Consider the following 20,579-nt stretch of genomic DNA (forward strand, 5'->3'; position numbering starts at 1 on the left):
TTAATGACATAAATCCATGTGACACATTCATTCCAGCATTGAGAGTGTCAAAAGTCATCATAAATTTATACTCCCAGACCCTCCTGTCTCTCTGAGATGTGAAGTTACTTTTCAATACCAGTAATTTCATATCCATGGTGTTGTTGTGATCAGACATACAAAAATGTTTTGCCACAGGTAGATCCATTCTTTTTTCTCTTATTGTGTGACGATGAGCATTCATCCTTGTTCTAAGCTTTTGCCCTGTCTCCCCCACATACAGACCCCCAGTTGGACATTTAGTACAAATTATTAAGTACACCACATTAGATGTGATGAAGCTGAAAGTATCTGGGATCTTGTAGGCCTGATGTGAATTGGGGATCTTTATCATGTCTGTGGTCATTATAAATGGACATGTTTTACATTTTTTCTGGTTGCAAGGAAAGGTTCCTGCAGCTGTTGGAGAGGACAGGGAGCTTCTGATAATGATGCCTCTTAGATCGCTGATCATGCAGCAATGTCCTGGGCCATTTTTTGATCGTTGGTCGACCGCTAGCCAGCGCGCATCGCTGCGTGTGGCAGCGGGAGACCAACGATCAGCGAGCTCCCAGCGCTGTAAGCAGACGCTAGGAGCTGGTATCTAAGGTAAATATCGGGTAGCTAAGCACGCGCCGTCATTTAGTTACCCGTTGTGTACCTTAGATACCTGCGTGCGTACACAGTGGGTAACTAAGTGACGCGCTCGCTTAGTTACCTGATATTTACCTTGGATACCAGCGTCCTCGCTGGTCCTGATTGCTGGTGAGTCTGCCTGTTTGACAGGTCACCAGCGATCATGTAGTGAAGCACCAGCGATCCTGACAAGGTCGTATCGTTGTTGGGATCGCTGGTGCATTGTTTAGTGTGACGGGGCCTTAATTTGTTGAATCAGAAATTCATTGATCATGGCTCACGGTTGTTGTCCGAGGAGAAAGGGCACAGTATAGGTATGACTAAGCTTGTGTAATGGTCAACGTGTGACTGGACACACCGCCTCCAGCAGGGTGAATTTATATGACACACACGACCCTGGATACACCGCCTCCATTAGGGCAAATTTAAATAATAAGCCGTGCAGCCGGATACACCGCCTCCAGCAGGCAAATTTCAGAAATACACGTGAAACTGGATACACCGCCTCCAGCAGGGCGAATTTAAATAATAAGGGGAAACACCAGGGAAACAATTACAATGGTGGGCCCTGCAATAGGGAACGGGGACGTGGAGACCTCCTGCACTCCCCTGAGTCAGTGTCTCTACACTGCTACCGATCCCTAGGCCAGTTCCGCACCGGGTGCTGATCAGGATACCTTTAAACCCTAGCTCGCCCTGCACCTACCCCTTGCTAGTGAAATGGCCGGTGCAGAGACTAATCCCACCACTGCACTTAAACACACATATAGGAAAGGCACAAACAGGGAAACACCACTTAGCTTTGCTCTGTTGCTCTTGCTCCCAGCAACAGAGTCCACCACCAGAATGCAGCTTTCCTCCTGAATAGCTGCCACCAAGCTCTGTCAGAACTGCAAGGAAATCCCCTCTGACTCCTTCAACACCAGGACTCTGACTGTGCTGCAAGAAACTTTCTCTAGCTCCTTCCTCCACCAAGGATGGTTGGAAATGAACACTATCACCAACACCAGTGAGAGCACATGACACACCTTTATAGGTAAGCCAGAGGAATCACACCTGTTAGTGATTCCTGTGTAATAACGCTAACCACCACCGGGGGCAAACTAGAACAAAAGACACCACTGTGTAATAATCCTAATGGCCACCGGGGGCAAAACCAAACTTAAGCACACAGCTGAAGGAAAAAAAAAGGTTACTTGTGCTTTTAACTGTCATCATCCAACCTGGATCATGACAGCTTGATTATTTAGCCAGTGTGTCTATGTTTGCTGAAGTGAACCAGGCTATTGCAATGGCAGAAAAAATATTTGGTCATCATGTCAAATATACTGTAAGTGTTGCTACTGCTAATTTGGCTACTTTTTGAAGTCAGGGGAATGTTGTGTCTGTGGATGACACAGGAGTCTGGTGATCAGTTGTTTGTTCTGTGAAAACTTCACAGAGCAAGTAACAGAGATTATCCAGGATGCGGGTAGGCCATTTGTACTTTCGTAAGTAGGAAAATTAACAATGCACTTGTACTCTCACAAGCATTGTAGCATCCAGCTTGCTATGACTGCTAGTTTAACTGAGGGCTCATTTGTTTCATTGTTCTAACCCACTGCAATGGTTAGTTGACATGGCCAGCATCGTAATCATCCTCATTTATGCTCTGAGTGTCTGCCTCTTCCTCTAGCTGCACCAAGTCTGTGTCCTACTCCACCTCTACCTGATGCTCCTGCTCCTCTTTGCCCTACAAATTCTGCAGCATGGGACATTGACCTTGAGGGTCCTCAACAGGCACAGTTTGCACTGACCAATTACAAATTGGTCTTCTTCAATTTCATCTTGCATGCTGTTGAGTGTTTTTTTTTCACATAAGACCTATTGAAATGGACTAATACTTTTCTGACTACAATCACCACCTTTCTCAAGCTTGTAGATTTGTGAAACAAATGTTACACTATTAAATTCAGGATGTAAGCTGTACAACTACTTGGCAGCACTTTGGCTTGCATTAGCAAAATTAATGAGAGTGTTGTTTGGATTAAATAATTTGCCCTGTGCTTGTTGGGGATGAGGCCTTGTCAGTTGATCAGGATCTGGAGGTGGTATAGGAGGATACAGATGCAGTGGGGAAAAAAAGTATTTAGTCAGACACTAATTGTGCAAGTTCTCCCACTTAAAAGGATGAGAGAGGCCTGTAATTGACATCATAGGTAGACCACAACTATGAGAGTTAAAATGAGAAAACAAATCCAGAAAATCACCTTGCTAATACCCATAGTTAGACACTGACAGGACTCCCTGACATAGCACAGAAGGAGCCATTGCAGAGCAAGTGCTCACAATAGGTTCACTAACAAATAAATCATTATGATTGCGGTATTATTACCTGGAAGCAGTGAAGGCAGTGGTGTCAGCCTAACCCCGACGCTCGTTTCGGAGCGTACAGCTCCTTCCTCAGAGGGCTTCACGCTATGTCAGAGAATCCAGTCAGTGTCTAACTATGGGTATTAGCATTTGCTGTGTGATAATTCTTTGATGTACTTATTAACTATGGTATTCTCTCTGAAGGGTTTCTAATTGTCATTTTGTATATTAGGTTAATTATCCTGGTGCTGCGTTTGCAGTGTTTTCAGCCTTTTTTCCACTGAGCACGCCTATTCTATATCCCCCCTATTCCATGTACCGTATTGTCCATATTTTATATGTATTACTAATAAAATATTATCTTTTATGGATCTGTTGACTGCTTGTCCTTCTGGTTGATTTCTAGTAGATTTGCAGTTATCCTGCTTTAGTCCTGTTTGAGATATATATATATATATATATGTCATGAACTCATTTTCTGCTCCACCAGTTGAGACCTCCCCTTCCATTCTCCCTCTGGTGGTGACAGGAGGTAGTGCGGTTGGTTTAAGTGGTAGTGATCTTCCACCTGATGAGGAAGATAACGATTGAATCTCTGGAGTATCAGACTGGATATAAGACAGCCGACGCCCTATCCGGGTGCTGGTGATTCAGTCTGCTTCTCAGGTACAGGACTTCAGCTCTCTTCCAGTCTTCTCAAGTTAAGTTTGTTTTTTGCTATTGTTCACACTTGCGCTTGTTGGTCAATTCAGTTTTTTGTGTAATCAGCCTGCCCCTTCTGGGGCTATGCTGAAATTCCACTCCTATTGATCAGTATTTGCCAATCTGCTTTTTGTCCCTTATTAGATTGGCCTCTTTTTTGCTCTGTCTCAGAATATTTCAGAGTGCTGATATAGGTTTAGAAGTCTAGCGACTTCAGGGTTAATTTTGCTATCAGAAGTGTTGGACAATATTTTTGTAGGGTTTTTTTGGCAGATTGCAGACAGTGTCTTTCCTTTTCTGTCCTTTCTAGTTAGCCGGGCCCCATCGTTTGCTCAGCCTATTTTCCTGCCTTTGTTTGTATTTTCATCTTGTTTCACCGTCAATACATGTGGGGGGCTGTCTTTCCTTTGGGGTCTGCTCTGGGGCAGTTAGTTTTCCTCTTTTCCTGCTTTAGGCTTATGTAGTTCTCCGGTTATGACGAGGCGTCTAGGACCAACGTAGGAACGCTCCACGACTGCTGCTAGTTGTGCGGGTAAGATCAGGGATCTGCAATCTGCATAGTTACCAACTTCTCTGGTTTTCTGAGACTTAGCTTGTTGTCTTTTTTTTCCTCCTCAGTTTCCCATTCATAACATATATGTGGTAATATAGTTTTTGATCAATTTTTGATCTATTTAGCCATGTGATTTTTATTGTCCTTGGCTTCCACATATATTATGTCTATTACTATTTTACTTAGCCAGGAGGTGGCAGATCTATGCACTGTCATTTTGCATCACCCTAACACATCAGATTTAGGGACCCAGACTCCCTGGCAACCCTTAGTGGAGCCCCAGATCGCTTTGCCTGACAGATTCTCTGGGGTGTGTGATAATTGTGTTGTTTTCACAGAGACCTGTAAATTATACTTCAAGTTACGTCCTTGTTCCTCAGAAACAGAGGAGCAACGGATGGGGATGAAAATCTCTCTCCTTCAGGGTTACCCCCAAGAATAGGCATTCTCTTTCCCATTTGATTCCCAGTCGCTCCAGATGGTGGAGGAATTTTTTCTGGTGCTAAGTCATATATACGATAACCACGTTCATGTCTCTCTGGCTGAGTCCACACTTCTTCAGCTTTGGCAGGGAGATCAGCTGGCAGAGGAATATTGTTCCAATTTTCAGAGGTGGTCCACTGACACTAAGTGGAATGACCCCATGCTCCATAGCCAGTTCTGTCAAGGGCTATCAGTAAGGGGAAAGGATGCCTTAGCCCTGTATGAGATAGATAATAGGGATGATTAGCACTCCTCTGGAGATTTGAGTATACGGTGCTAGTGAAAAGGAGCCATTGGTCCCGTAGTGACAAGTTCAATATAAAATCACTGCACATGTAGGATATGCTTGAAGTGAATATTTATTAATTGACGGTGATAAAGTGACAGCTGACATTTTGCCTGATAACGGCCTTTATCACATAGTCGAGCAGTGAATGTGGGGATGCAGGCACCGCCATGCTCGAGTACGGCGGTGCCTGCATCCCCCACTGCGCCACCAATAATCCTCTGGCATATCTTTAGGACAAAGGCTCCTGTGGAACCTGGATCAACAGCCATATTGGACAGACTGCATCCTTTGAAATATTGCCTATCAGTGACACTAATTACCCGGTGATTACTAACACTCCACTTAAAAGGCGACTATGTGATAAAGGCCGTTATAAGGCCGAAACGTCAGCTGTCGCTTTATCACCGTCAATTAATAAATATTCACTTCAAGCATATCCTGTGTGTGCAGTGATTTTATATTGAACTTTTAGCCCTGTATGAGACTTCAGTTTCCCTTGGGGTGGCCATGTTTCTGGATATCTGGGTCTAACTCATCTGAGGAACCTAAGAAGTTGGGTGGGGCAACTCATTCTTGAAACAGTTTGTTGTTCAGCATAAATGGGAGTATTTTTTACTGTATGAGATAAAGGGTCATTTTGTGGATGCATGTCCTTCCCTATCTCACTGTAATCAGCCGCCGGAAAACTAAGAGGCCCGGGTTGCCGGGAAGTTAGCCACCAGAGTGCACATATCTCCTTCGATGCTAGGTTCATCCAGGTCCATGGCCTCAAACCACATACACTGTCCACACCTATACCCATAATTGCCATCAACTCCACACCCTTGAGACAGGGGTATTTTACTCGTCCAAGGATTACATTTACAGGTAGGGGTCATGCACTCAGAAGGTGTTGACTGTTATGTGGTAGAGGATCTGCCCTCTCCTGTGGTTTTTGGACTACCTTGGCTCACTTTGCACAACCCTATGGTAGGTTGGCAAACTGTGGAGGTGATAAAGTGGAGTGAGTATTGCCAAGAACACTGCTTGGGCACCTGGCTTGCAAGGGTGCATACCCAATCTGTACCTAAATACTTGTCTGACTTTGGGGATGTGTTTTCGGAGCAGAGATGCCAAGAAGTTCCTCTCCATCATCCTTATGACTGTGCTGTTAATCTTGTTCCTGGGGAAAAACTGCGAAAGAGCAGACTATACAATAATTCTGGTCCAGAGAGGCACACCATGAAGGACTATATCTTGGAGAGTTTGGCAAAGGTTAATATCAGACCATCCTCATCCCCCATTGCTGCGGGGTTTTTCTTTGTAAAAAAAGAAAGGAGGGGTTTACACCCACGCCTAGATTTCCACGAACTGAATCAGATCACGGTCCAGGATCCGTATCCGCTCCCTCTCATCACAGGCCTCTTTAACCCCCTTCACAACATGCACTGTACATGTACTGCGCATGTCGTGTCCCTCCCTTTGATGTGACCTCCAGCACTGAGCCTACATCTTTCCCGACACATGTCAGCAGCTGGTGGAATCGCAATCCAGCAGTCAGCACTAATAGCAAGTGAACATTTCTGCTACATACAGACAATCTGATCATCACCTGTGTGTAGCAGAGGCAATCAGACAACTGCAGCTTCTAGTCTCCCATTGAGACTATTGAAGCATACAAAAAGTAAAAAAATTTTGCAAAAAATGGAGACGCTACAGGTCTCGGAAAATTGCACAATGTTTTTTTAACCATTTAAATAAAATACAACCTATACATGTTTGGTATCTACAAATTTGTAATGAAATGGAGAAACAGAATGGCAGGTCATTTTTTACATTTCATGAACATGGTATAAAAAAATCCAAAAATCAGTTGTGGAATTGCACTTTTTTGCAATTTAACCGCACTTTGAATTTTTTTCCCGCTTTTGAGTACATTATACGGTAAAACCAATCAGGTCATTCAAAACTAAAACTTGTACTGCAAAAAATAAGCCCTCACATGACTATATTGACAGAAAATTAAACAAGCTATGGCTCTGGGAAGAAGAGGAGCGAAAAACAAACACAGAAACGAAAAAGGGCTGCAGCATGAAGGGTATTATCAGATTGTGTGAGCAAAACGGTTTTCTAAACTGGATCTCTTTGGTATTAAAGAGGGTGATGAGTGGAAAACAGCTTTCAATATGTGTGAGGGACTATGAGAACCTTGTGATGCCATTTGGGATGACTTGTTCTCCTGCCATCTTTCAGCACTTTGTAAATGACATACTTAGTCACCTTGTAGGCACATTTGCTTTAATCTATCTTGACGACATATTAATTTATTCACCTGACATTGAGTCACATCAGGTACATGTCGTCAGGTCTTACAGATATTCAGAGACAATAAATTATTTGTCAAACCAGAGAAATGTATGTTCTCGGTTGAGGAGATCCCTTTTGTAGGATATGTTTTATTGTCCACCTGTTTTCGCATGGAGCCAGCAAAAGTCCAGGTTTAACTGGTTTGGGATCATCCTGAGGAATTGAAGGTGTTACAAAGGTTTTTGGGTTTCACCAAGTGCTACCATAAGTTCATCAAAAACTTTTCAGTAGCGGCCAAACCTCTGACGGATATGACCAGGAAAGTGACAGACTTTTCCAAGTGGTCCAGTCTGGCCAGGGAGGCATTCAATACCTTGAAGGAGTGTTTTGCATACAGTTAGGTCCATATATATTTGGACAGAGACAACATTTTTCTAATTTTGGTTCTAGACTTTACCACAATGAATTTTAAACAAAACAATTCAGATGCAGTTGAAGTTCAGACTTTCAGCTTTCATTTGAGGGTATCCACATTAAAATTGGATGAAGGGTTAAGGAGTTTCAGCTCCTTAACATGAGCCACCCCGTTTTTAAAGGGACCAAAAGTAATTGGACAATTGACTCCAAGGCTATTTCATGGATTGGCGTGGGCAATCCCTTTGTTACGTCATTCTCAATTAAGCAGATAAAAGGCCTGGAGTTGATTTGAGGTGTGGTGCTTGCTTTTGGAAGGTTTTGCTGTGAAGGAAACATTCGGTCTGAATTGTTTTGTTTAAAATTCATTGTGGTAATGTCTAGAACCAAAATTAGAAAAATGTTGTCTCTGTCCAAATATATATGGACCTAACTGTATACGCCAATTCCCATACAGTCTGACATCACTCAACTTTTATTGTAAAAATTGGTGCGTCTGAAATGAGGGTGGGGGCTGTTGCTGGGTGCGTCTTCTGGTAACATCATGACTCAGTCTTGTCCGGACATCCCGATATCAAAGCCACCACAGATCTTCTTACTCTGCGATTTTTGTGGTCAGGGGTACACCAGGATGTCAGTATGTCATCAGTATGTAGCCGCCTGCAGCGTCTGTGCGCATTCCAAAATCTCTCATACTCGTCCATCTGGGTCTCTCCAACATTTTATGATTTCCAGTAGACCTTATCACTGATCTACCCATGTTGACTGGTAATACAGTAATTTTGGTGGTGGTGGACAGATTCAGTAAAATGTCACATTTTATTGTGCTACCCACAAGAACTTGACGCAAATTTTCATTATTTCATTTTTCTACTCTTCCTGTTGGTAATCATCTATCAAGGGATGAGTTCTGCTTTTATTCAAAGTTGCGAGCTAGATTATAGATGGAATATGAAAATAGCTAAAGGGCTAATCACTTCTTCACATGAGCAATGGGCAAAGTTGAAAAAAATTGTTCCAGACAACTATATATGAAAAATTATAGCATAGTGTGAAAATTCTAGCCCTGAGTAACAAACATTCTTGCTTTATCACTATACAACTCTATTATTTTCTGTTTTTATCGAATAATGGTAAAACAAGCAACTAGATGACTTACATTTTTTGCTTTTTTATGTTGCTCAGATGGCCAAATTCCAGTTAATGAGCTGTTAAGTTATTGTTCTTTTTTTAAGACATATCTTCTGATAAAAAGTGCAATTATATTGCTACAACTATCAATATCATTGTTGGCAATTATTTTTATGAGTGTATTAATATCGGAAGTTATGTATATCTGGTTCTAAGAGGAATAAACAAGTCCAGATATTTCACTCTAAATTCTGATATTTCAAGTTGATAAATGCATTATAGAGTTTCTTATTCTTCTTATACTATAAATTTATGCAAACTTTCTTGAAAGGACAGTTCCTTTTAAGGCCATGCTATATGTTTGCTGTAGTTCTTTTTAACTGTGCCATATTGCAGCAAAATCTGCCATATGACCGGAATGTCTAAAATAACTACAAATGCAGGTTGGTATAAAACACATTAGAAAATTAATTGGCGATGTAAATTCCCTGTTTCTGTTTTCTATCAAAAACACGATCTCATAAATCAAGATTTTCCAATAACCACAGCATTTTTGAATTGCTATTATTATGCATCTTATAAACAGGCAACTTATATTTTTACATTTTATTTGTAGCTTTTTTAATTACTATTAGATATAAATTTTGTTCAAGACTATACCGTAAGATTTTCTAAAACATGGATTATGACAATGGGAAGAGATACAAAATTACAGGCTAATCAGGACCTCCTTCTCCTAGATGAACAAAATAACTACCGTAACTCCTCAAGTTATTTAAGCCTTCTCATCAATAATTTCCTTCCTCTACTCCATTCTATGGAAATGGTTACAGAATATATTGCACACCTTCAGTTTTTATAGTTAAATTTACATTTATGATTTAATTTTTGGTCTTCATAGGTTTTTCTTCTAATTTGAGAGGTACTGTATATTTCCTCCTGGTAACTAATTTATATATGCAATTCTTTTCACTGTTGTAAGTAATGAAACATACAAATCCTATTGATTTTGTTATATTTACTTGGTTTCTTTCAGCAGGTTATTATGATACATAGAGTATTTTTGCTGGATACCTTTACTTTTATTGTAACTCTCATTTTTATCTGGTTTAGTTTTCCATCTTTAAATTTTTTTTTCAGTTATGTTATACTGTCTGTTTGTTCTCTTATCTTTATTGGGTTTCTGACATTTTACTCTCTTTAAAAACTACAAAAAATGTAAAACAAACAACTAGAGATAATTATCCCTTCACCAGAAGTCATTGCAACTAACCTTTTCTCTGAAAAGTGTTACATAGGAAATAATAAATTTAGCGCTCTTCGCTGTGCTTTTTCGTTAACCTCCCAGGCACCAAAATGTTTGCGTAACACACATTTGGGAACGAGATTTTTCTTCTTTTGGCATTTTCACTGGAGAACCATTTATGGTGCTGCACATAGAGGCACACACCACTTAGGAGAGGCACTGAATTATTTACGTGGTGTGCCCCTCTTCGTGGAATAGGTGTCTCTTTTACTCCATCAAGACTGCATAGCGCTCTATTGGCTGTAGTTTAGATCTTCCTCTGATTACCTTGGGGAAAACTAAGTTTACTCTTTAAGAGCCTCTCTGATGTTCCCCTCTCTCTCCTTCCAATACATTCCTTCCCCCACCCTCCCTTGTCTTTGTGTATATTTGTGTTTTTGGTTTATCTTTTTGTCTTGCATTTTTTTCTTTCTTATACCCCTTTGATCATCTACATGAATATGTAAGGACTTAATGTTTAAGGGCCCCGTCACACAAAGCGACTCACCAGCGATCCCAACAACGATATCAACTTGTCAGGATCGCTGGTGAGTCGCTACATGATCGCTGGTGAGCTGTCAAACAGACAGCTTCACCAGCGATCAGCACCAGCGACACCAAGCACCCGGCGTCGCAGTGCACGTTAGTTACCAGCGCCTGATGCAGGGAGCTGGTAGCTAAGGTACACATCAAGTTTCTAAGCAGCACGCGTCACTTAGAAACCCGATGTGTACCTTGGTTACCAGCTCCCTGCATCAGCGCGCTGGTAACTAAGGTAAACATCGGGTTTCTAAGTGATGCACGCTGCTTAGAAACCCGATGTTTACCTTAGTTATCAGGGCGCTGATCGCTGGTCTCCCGCCTGTCTCACGCAGCGATGCGTGCTGGCCAGCGGGAGACCAGCGATCAAAGAAATGTCCAGGGCATTCCAACAATGATCAACGATACCGGCAGGGGGGCCAGTCGCTGGTCAGTGTCACACACAGCGATCTCGCTGGTGAGATTGCTGTTGCGTCACAAAAATTGTGACTCAGCAGCAATCTCGCTAGCGAGATCACTATGTGTGATGGGGGCTTAAGATTGAGCCACCTACGCTGGTATGTTCTATAACATGTTGAACCAATCTACAACCAGTAACTCTACCTTGGATAACGCTGTTTATTTTTATTTTCACATGGCCTTGTATTTGTATTCCTTTTTGCAAAACTTAATAGAGATATAAATTAAAAAAAAGTAAAAAACTTGCATAGCGCGAATGTGTGCTACCCCAATCTTGATGAATATTCGTCCCCTATGTGTCAAATTTCCTATGCATTTAGACACTTTTGTTTACCAACCTTGACAGTTTTCAAAACTGTCTAAAGAAATAGCAAACTTAGAATTCAGTAATGCAGAGATAATCCCACATGAGTTAACGTTTATTCCATCATGGTTAAAACAAGGAATGGAAAAAATTATTTCTTTACCTTGTTTTAACCACGATGGAATCAATTTTATGGGATTACCTCTTGTGAGGCTGTGATCCCTGTTACAGCTAGGGGGCATTGTGTGTTCTCCCCAGGATACGCACGGAGGCGTATTGAAGCTATGAGGATGCATTGCGGTCACAGGTGTAGCTGGGATTGCAATGGGGAAGCGGTGACTGATGTCACAGGTAGCGGTCACTATGTGTTCTTCCCAGGATGTGCATGGAGGAATATGAAGGCCATAGATGTGCATGGCAGTCACAGGCGTAGCTGTGACTGCAATGCAGACTGATTCTAAAAGTAAGTGTTAGTCTTGGACATGTTAGTGTCCAAGACAGAGGTACAGAAAACCTGCTCTGGATGTTGTGTTTGAAGCAGGCTGCAGGATAGTAGTTTGTGCAGTCTGTTCCATTCCGGACCAAGGCTTTCCATGTGGCTGAAAGCCACAGGTTTCTGTGATAAAAGCCCTGCAGGAAAGGGTTTGTGATTTCTGAGTAGGTCTGAGTGAGTGCTTAGTGAGTATCAGGTGTGTCAGAGCTAGCGTGAGGCCTTGCAACCCACAGAGATGCAAGTCATCCACTGTGAGTGGTCTCGGATGTGGACAGTCCTGTGCCCGGAGAGGAACTGGAGGTGGAAGTCCTGTGCCCGAAAGAAGACTGGCGTGTGTATCGATTGCAAAACAGGTGGATTTGGTGCCCAGCTGCGATCAGGAGGATATTCTGCACTGTGTACGGCTGTGTGAGTAAAGATACTGTGATGCAGTGGTGCAAGACACCCACAAGAACTAGTCAGAGGAGGACTAGTGTGTGTAGTGCCTGCAACATGTAATGCTGTATGAATAGAGTCTTGGATACGGTGCATAGACGCCCACGGGAACTAGTCAGAGGAGGACTAGCGTGTGTAGTGCCCGCAACATGTAATGGTGTGTGAATATAGTCTTGGATATGGCGCTTAGACACCCACGGGAACTAGTCAGAGGAAGATTGGCGTGTTTAGTCTCTGTAAAATGAAGGATGCCGTATAATAAATATTCTGCAAATGGTGAAATGGATACTAGTTATATACACTGAAGTTATATGCACTTGTGTGGATTGGACTTTAATGCTGTTAGGAAACACATTAAAGAGGCTTTTTGTGTTTGAATTTTGTGGGTCACTGCCTCTTTACTGCATGCGGTGCTACCGCTGCATTACTGGACACTCTAAGTTTGGTATTCAAAAGTCTGTGGGTCTATGCAGAGGTGTGCGCAAGCTGTGAGCTGTCAACACATTAGCGATGAGATGATTTTTGGCACATGATCATGGCTAATAAAGTGTAACACATTTATTAACAGCAGGTGTCATTTTTTTAAAAGCAAAATAGAGGTGCACTCGTACAGTAACCATGAGGTGATGCAAAAAAAGAAGTGTTGACCATGCATAGGGAATGACACCAAATTGATTATGTTAAGTGAACATCTTGATTAATTTGGTGCAACTAACACCATCTGTGTGATCTTATAAATTATTGTATTTTACAAAATGTATGTACTTTAACTCAATACAAAATGAAAAATGTACTATGATATAAGCATACTGCATTTCTACTAGTGTTATGCTTTATTCTTTTTTCTCTCCTTAGTCGGGGGCAAATGTTCTTTTGCGAGATGTAAATGGAAATGTACCTCTTGACTATGCCAGTGAAGGAACTGAATCCAACTCTATTATTTTAACTTATTTAGAAGAAAATGGTACGTAACAAAATGTATGAGGCTATTTTTACATAAACGTGGCTAATTTTGTCCAGAAAAAAACGGATCTGGAAAAAACTGGTAACAGGTGACTTGAATGGCCAAATGTGAGCAGAAAAAATTGAATTTTCCTTAGACATCACACGTATGACAAAAACATTTGTGTTGGCTTCTTTATCACTTCCTTTGGTTTTTATCTGTCCTTTTGCCCTTCCTGGGGTCTATAAACCACTTCATCAAATGAATTACTTATTTTATAAGTCTAGCAATGTAAGGTAATTGTAAAAAAATAACCATTTATCTGTGGGACTTAATAGTAATTAATCATTGTTCATTAATAGCTTCATTAAAATAGAAATTTGAACTTATTAATCCTCTGATGTGTGCATTTTAATGCTTATTACATGCATACATGCAAAGTGGCCTTTTAGGTAATGAGTATAGCCTGGTAATGAAATGGCAGAATAGCTAATTAAACGGTCATGATTGCACTAACCGGTTATACAGTGGTGGCTCAGGCTCTCAATTTAATATGATACGCTGCTACTTCTTGCCTTCGAAAATATAGCAGAAACTGTAGCTTAATATTCAATTTAATATATAATCTTTATTGTGTATTTACATAATATTCTATTGTGTACTTTTCAGTATTGTACTATATTTCCATCAGATGGTTAAGTGACATAGTGTCAAAAACATATTTCTATTCTAAAACATTCTGTGCCTGCTCTCCTCCGAGGACTGTTAGAGGCCATATTTCAGATTTTCTTGATTCTTCACAGTTTGCACGCTCACAATCCTAAACCATGACTGCTCAAGCAGTCAAGGTCCTAGAGCCGGCAGAAAATGCCTCTGAAGAACAGTAGCAATTCATCAAATCTGACAGTAGCTTGAAGGCCTTTGTATATTCCAGACAACATAGAGATGAATTAGAAATGAAAATGAAAGTTTTCACTGTAAATAATTGAAACAAAAATAAATAGACAAATATAGGCTAAACCTTATTTATGGGGCCGTCTTATATACTGTGTCAAATTTTAGGAGGGAAATTGGTTACTTGGCCAAATTTGTAATATTTTTGTTTTGGCCTTAAATGGGTTGCCCAGTACAGTCACTGTATTACACTGTCTATTGCTGGCTGCAGAATGAGTCATTGGGGTTGGTCACATTATCCTTATTATAATAGCTGTGTTGAGGACATGACTTTATGGCACTTACAATTAAACAGTGATGACATGTTCTCTTCTGGATCTTGTCACTGCAGCTTTCCTCGCAGATTGCACATCTCTCCAGTCCATGCAATGGCCAGTGGCTGCTGGTGGAGGAGCATGTGACCAGACATGTCCACCAGCCTTATCTAATAGAAAACCTCACACAGTAAAACTGGACAGGTCTGGTCACATGTTCCTCCACCTGCAGCCATTTTTTGGACTGGAGAGCTATGAGGTTTGTGAGGAAATATGCACTAACAAGGGCAGGAGGAGAACCTGTCATACTTATATATTAGTAAGTTGCACAAAATCATGTCATCAACATATCTGATAAAATGGATAACCCTGATAACTCAATCTGCAGCCAGCAATAAACATTGTAATACTGTAGCTATAGAGCCAAATAGTGCTAATTGTTTTATATAATTTTTTATCCCTATTGCTTACATTTAAGGAAGAAAAAAAATGTTCACAAAGTTGAAGGACTCCTCTAAGGCCAAGATAAAATATTAATAATTTTTCTGCCACTGTAGGAAAAATTTAACCCAGCCTAAATGGGCAGTAGATAATAATGTTCTGTAGGTTGTAGGACATCATCAGGGACAGTAAAGGCACTATAAGTACAGTTGTGCTCAAACGTGTTCATACCCCGGCAGAATTTTTGCTTTCCTGGCCTTTTTTCAGAGAATATGAATGATAACACAAAAACTTTTTCTCCACTCATGGTTAGTGGTTGGGTGAAGCCATTCATTGTCAAACCACTGTGTTTTTAAATCATAATGACAACCCAAAACATGCAAATGACCCTGATCAAAAGTTCACATACCCCATTTCTTAATACCATGTATAGCCCCCTCTAACATCAATGGCAGCTTGAAGTCTTTTGTGGTAGTTGTGGAAGAGGCTTTTTATTTTCTCAGATGGTAAAGCTGCCTACTCTTCTTGGCAAAAAGCCTCCAGTTTCTGTAAATTCCTGGGCTGTCTAACATGAACTGCATGCTTGAGATCTCCCCAGAGTGGCTTAATGATATTGAGGTCAGGAGACTGAGATGGCCACTCCAGAATCTTCACTTTATTCTGCTGTAGCCAATGACAAGTCGACTTGTGTTTTGGAACGCTGTCATGTTGGAATGTCCAAGTACGTCCGATCTGGGCTGATGATTGCAAATTTGCCTCCAGTATTTGCTGATAACATGCTGCATTCATCTTTTCTTCAACTTTGATCAAGTTTCCTGTGCCTTTATATCTGACACATCCCCAAAACATCAGTGATCCACCTCCATGCTTTATAGTTGGGATGGTGTTCCTTTCATCATAGGCCTTCTTGACCTCTCTCCAAATGTAACGTTTATGGTTGTGGCCACAAAGTTCAATTTTGGTCTCATCAATCCAAAGTACCTTGTTCCCGAAGTTTTTAGGCTTGTCTCTGTGCTGTTTTGCATATTGTAGGGAGATACTTTGTGGCATTTGCGCAGTAATGGCTTTCTTCTGGCGGCTTCACCATGCAGCCCATATTTCTTCAAGTGCCTCCTAATTGTGCACCTTGAAACAGCCACACTGCTAGTTTTCAGAAAGTCCAGTATTTCAGCTGATGTTATTTTTGGGTTTTTCTCTGCATCCCAAACAATTTTCCTGGCAGTTGTGGATGAAATTTTTGTTGGTCTATCTGACCGTGGTTTTGTTTTTACAGAGCCCCTGATTTTCCAATTGCTAATCATAGTTTGAGCGCTGCTGACTGGCATTATCAATTCCTTGGATATCTTTTTATTTTTTTGCTAGGTGAAGAGAATGGGGCATCAGACTGTCAGGATGATGTACCAGAGGAGTCCAAGTGGATGTAATAGGAAATAGACTTTATTTCTACGCGTTTCGTGGTGATCACACCACTTCCTCAGGACAGTCTATACACATACACATACAGGGTCTGCTATTTATAGCAAAGGAGGCAGATGGAGACACCTCCTTTCAAAAAAAAGGCCACACTCAATGGGCGGGGAATCAGACTTGAGCACATTTATACATCGTAAACACAACAATCAATCATAAAATATAATGGAGTATATCACTTAAAACTATTGTTCATACATTTAAAATTCTACAAACAGAGAAACACAATACAAAAGTAGTTCAATAAATAAAACTTTGCAAGCTGGGGAAGTGCTTGAACCTATGGTGTTAACCCATTCATTCTTTAGCAGGACCCTGGTTTTAAACCATTGAGCCACGGAAGGATTTGACTGGATCTCTTTATTTGTTGGTAGTTGAAATCAAATAGATGATAGTGCATTAAAAAGCTCTGGAAGATGAAGAAAAAAAAATTCTGGAAGAAGAAGAAAAAAAAAGTAAATAATAATAAAACAATTTTTTTTATAAAAATAAATAGTAAAAAATCAAAAATCAAAAAAAATATAAAATACAAAATAAATAGATAAATAAAAAATTAAATGAAAATAAAAAATAACAATTAAAAAAAAAACAATGAAGGGATGAACCCCTTCATAATGAGGAGCAGATGTTTGTCAGATCTGTATCACAAAATACAGATGAAAATTGAGGTGGGTTGTGCAGGGGAACAGAGCACACTCCATAAATAAATCAGTTGTTTCATTCAGTCCATGGGGATTTATAGTGTTCAGCTTGTGAATCCAGAAGATCTCTTTCCTGTTAAGAGTCTGGACTCAGTTGGGGTTATCAAGGGGAACATGGTCAATAGGGATCACCCTGAAGTAGATCCTTTTGTTATGATATAACGCATAATGCCTGGAAAGGCCATGCTGTAGAAATCCTTCTTTTATATTATGCCTATGCGAGTTTATTCTTTTATGTAGCTGTTGCATTGTCCTGCCCACATATAATTTCTTACATTCGCATATGATGACATAGATGACGAAACTGGATTGGCAGGTCAAATGGTATTTGATTTGAAACTCATCTGAATTTCCACTGTCTGATGAAAAAGTTTTTGCATCATGAATGATGCTAGAGCAGCATAGGCATCTCGGGATGCCACATCTATAGGAGCCTTGTCTGAGCTTTTTTGCAGAGTAATTGAAGTCCTCTTTCTTCTTTAGCCGGCTTGGAGCCAACATGTTTTGTAATGTCGGGGCCCTTCGGAAGGTTATCAGGGGATTGTTGGGAAGAAGCTTCCCCAATATGGGGTCTTTAAGAAGTATACCCCAATATTTTTTCAGAACCAGACAAATTTTTCTGTTCTGAGCTGAAAAGTGGTAATAAAATTGAAGTTAAATTTAGTATCAGATGCTATTTTTTTTGTTTTATTGAAGATTAAGTCTGTCCATTCTATTTTTTAGCTTTCAGAGAAGGCTCTATGGATACATTTTTTGGGGTAACTTCTTTCAAGAAATCTATGTGATAAGACTTTTGATAGATTTCATTAACCAATGTTCATACTACAGTTCCTCTTGATTCGTTTGTATTGGTTAAGTGGGATATTCCTCAGCCATTTGGTGTAGTGCCCAGTTTGATAATGGACATAACTCTTCTCATCCACAGGTTTGAAGTAGGTTTTTGTGTGGATTTTTGTATTAACATGAAAGAAAGTTAGGTCAAGGAAGTGGACTGTGTCAGGGTTTACTACAAGAACAAATTTGCATAAGTAGGAGACCCATAATTTCAGGGATAGGGTCCCTGACATTGAACCTTGAAAATTATGTGGATGTAGTGATGCACACACATGTAGACCAACTACACAGTTATTTGAGGGACTCCAGTTATCTAATCCGACTAACGAAGGACATCTCATGGAAGAACACTTTTGTTTTCATCTCCATGGATGTGTCCGCCCTCTATTCCAGCAACCCACATGATTTCGGACTGGTGTGTTTTAAAGCATTCATAGACATTGATCCACGGTTGACACCCACACAAAAAGAATTTTTGTATGAAAGCATGCAGTTCAAACTCCATAATAATTTTTTTACCTTTCAAGAGACCCTATACCATCAGATACTTGGAACCGCGATGGGCTCAAAGGTGGCACCTACTTATGCAAATTTGTTCATGGCCATCTTCGAGTCCATCATCATATATAGCAGTTCACATGCCCCCAATATCATCATTTACAAACGTTACATAGATGACTTATTCTTCATTTATGATATTTCTAAGGATGATGTGGGGTCCTTCCTCAGGACCATTGAAGATAATACCTGGGGTTTCAGTTTCACCCCTGTAGTAAACCCTGACACAGTCCATTTCCTTGACCTAACTTTCTTTCATGTTAATACAAAAATCCACATAAGAACCTACTTCAAACCTGTGGATGTGAACAGTTATGTCCATTATCAAAGAGGGCACTACACCAAATGGCTAAGGAATATCCCACTTAACCAATACAAAAGAATCAAGAGGAACTGTAGTATGGACATAGATTTCATTGACCAATCAAAAGTCTTATCACATAGATTTCTTGAAAGAAGTTACTCCAAAAAATTGATCCATAGAGCCTTCTCTGAAAGCAAAAAAATAGAACGGACAGACTTAATCTTCAATAAAACAAAAAAATTAGCATCTGATACTAAATTTACCTTCAATTTTATTACCACTTTTTCAGCTCAGAACAGAAAAATTCGTCTGGTTCTGAAAAAATATTGGGGTATACTTCTATGACCCCATATTGGGGAAGCTTCTTCCCAACAATCCCCTGATAACCTTCTGAAGGGCCCTGACATTAAAAAACATGTTGGCTCCAAGCCGGCTAAAGAAGAAAGAGGACTTCAATTACTCTGCAAAAAAGCTCAGACAAGGCTCCTATAGATGTGGCATCCCGAGATGCCTATGCTTCTCTAGCATCATTCATGATGCAAAAACTTTTTCATCAGACAGTGGAAATTCAGATGAGTTTCAAATCAAATACCATTTGACCTGCCAATCCAGTTTCGTCATCTATGTCATCATATGCGAATGTAAGAAATTATATGTGGGCAGGACAACGCAACAGCTACATAAAAGAATTAACTCGCATAGGCATAATATAAAATAAGGATTTCTACAGCATGGCCTTTCCAGGCATTATACGTTCTATCATAACAAAAGGATCTCCTTCAGGGTGATCCCTATTGACCATGTTCCCCTTGATAACCCCAACTGAGTCCAGACTCTTAACAGGAAAGAGATCTTCTGGATTCACAAGCTGAACACTATAAATCCCCATGGACTCAATGAAACAACTGATTTGTTCAACTGATTTATTTATGAAGTGTGCTCTGTTCCCCTGTACATCCCACCTCAATTTTCATCTGTATTTTGTGATACAGATCTGACAAACATTTGCTCCTTGTTATGAAGGGGTTCATCCCTTCATTGTTTTTTTTTGTTATTTTTTATTTTCATTTAACTTTTAATTTAATTATTTTGTATTTTATATTTTTTTTTGTTTTTTTATTTTTTACTATTTATTTTTTAATTTTTTTTTATTATTATTTACTTTTTTTTCCTTCTTCTTCCAGAGTTTTTTTCTTCATCTTCCAGAGTTTTTTAATGCACTATCATCTATTTGATTTCAACTACCACCAAATAAAGAGATCCAGTCAAATCCATCTGTGGCTCAATGGTTTAAAACATAATTAGCAGCATCCTGCTAAAGAGTGAATGCGTTAACACCATAGGTTCAAGCACTTTCCCAGCTTACAAAGTTTTATTGAACTACTTTTGTATTGTGTTTTATTGTGTTTCTCTGTATGTAGATTTTTAAATGTATGAACAATGGTTTTAAGTGATATACTCCATTATATTTTATGATTGTTTGTTGTGTTTACGATGTATATATGTGCTCAAGTCTGATTCCCCACCCATTGGGTGTGGCCTTTCTTTTGAAAGGAGGCGTCTCCATCTGCCTCTTTTGCTATAAATAGCAGACCCTGTAAGTGTATGTGTATAGACTGTCCTGAGGAAGTTGTGTGATCACCACAAAACATGTAGAAATAAAGTCTATTTTCTATTACATCCACTTGGACTCCTCTGGGACATCATCCTGACAGGCGAGCAGCGCAGTCTGATGACCCA

General features: G+C 40.1%; 1 protein-coding gene across 5 annotated transcripts in view; it reads left to right on the top strand.

Annotated features, from left to right (window-relative positions):
* MYO16 (myosin XVI) overlaps positions 1-20,579 on the top strand; it is a 783,767-nt gene that overhangs the window by 304,457 nt on the left and 458,731 nt on the right. For all 5 annotated transcript variants that reach the window (XR_012222718.1, XM_073556817.1, XM_073556818.1 and 2 more), the window contains exon 5: positions 13,236-13,344. Coding sequence is in view for 4 of the 5 variants with exons in the window: in XM_073556817.1 (XP_073412918.1) it covers positions 13,236-13,344 (109 nt within the window). In the remaining variant the exon portion in view is untranslated. The remainder of the gene's footprint in view (positions 1-13,235; positions 13,345-20,579) is intronic.

Source organism: Dendrobates tinctorius, unplaced genomic scaffold (genome assembly GCF_039654945.1).
Source record: "Dendrobates tinctorius isolate UK_male_01 unplaced genomic scaffold, ASM3965494v1 ptg000240l, whole genome shotgun sequence".
NCBI lineage: Eukaryota > Metazoa > Chordata > Amphibia > Anura > Dendrobatidae > Dendrobates > Dendrobates tinctorius.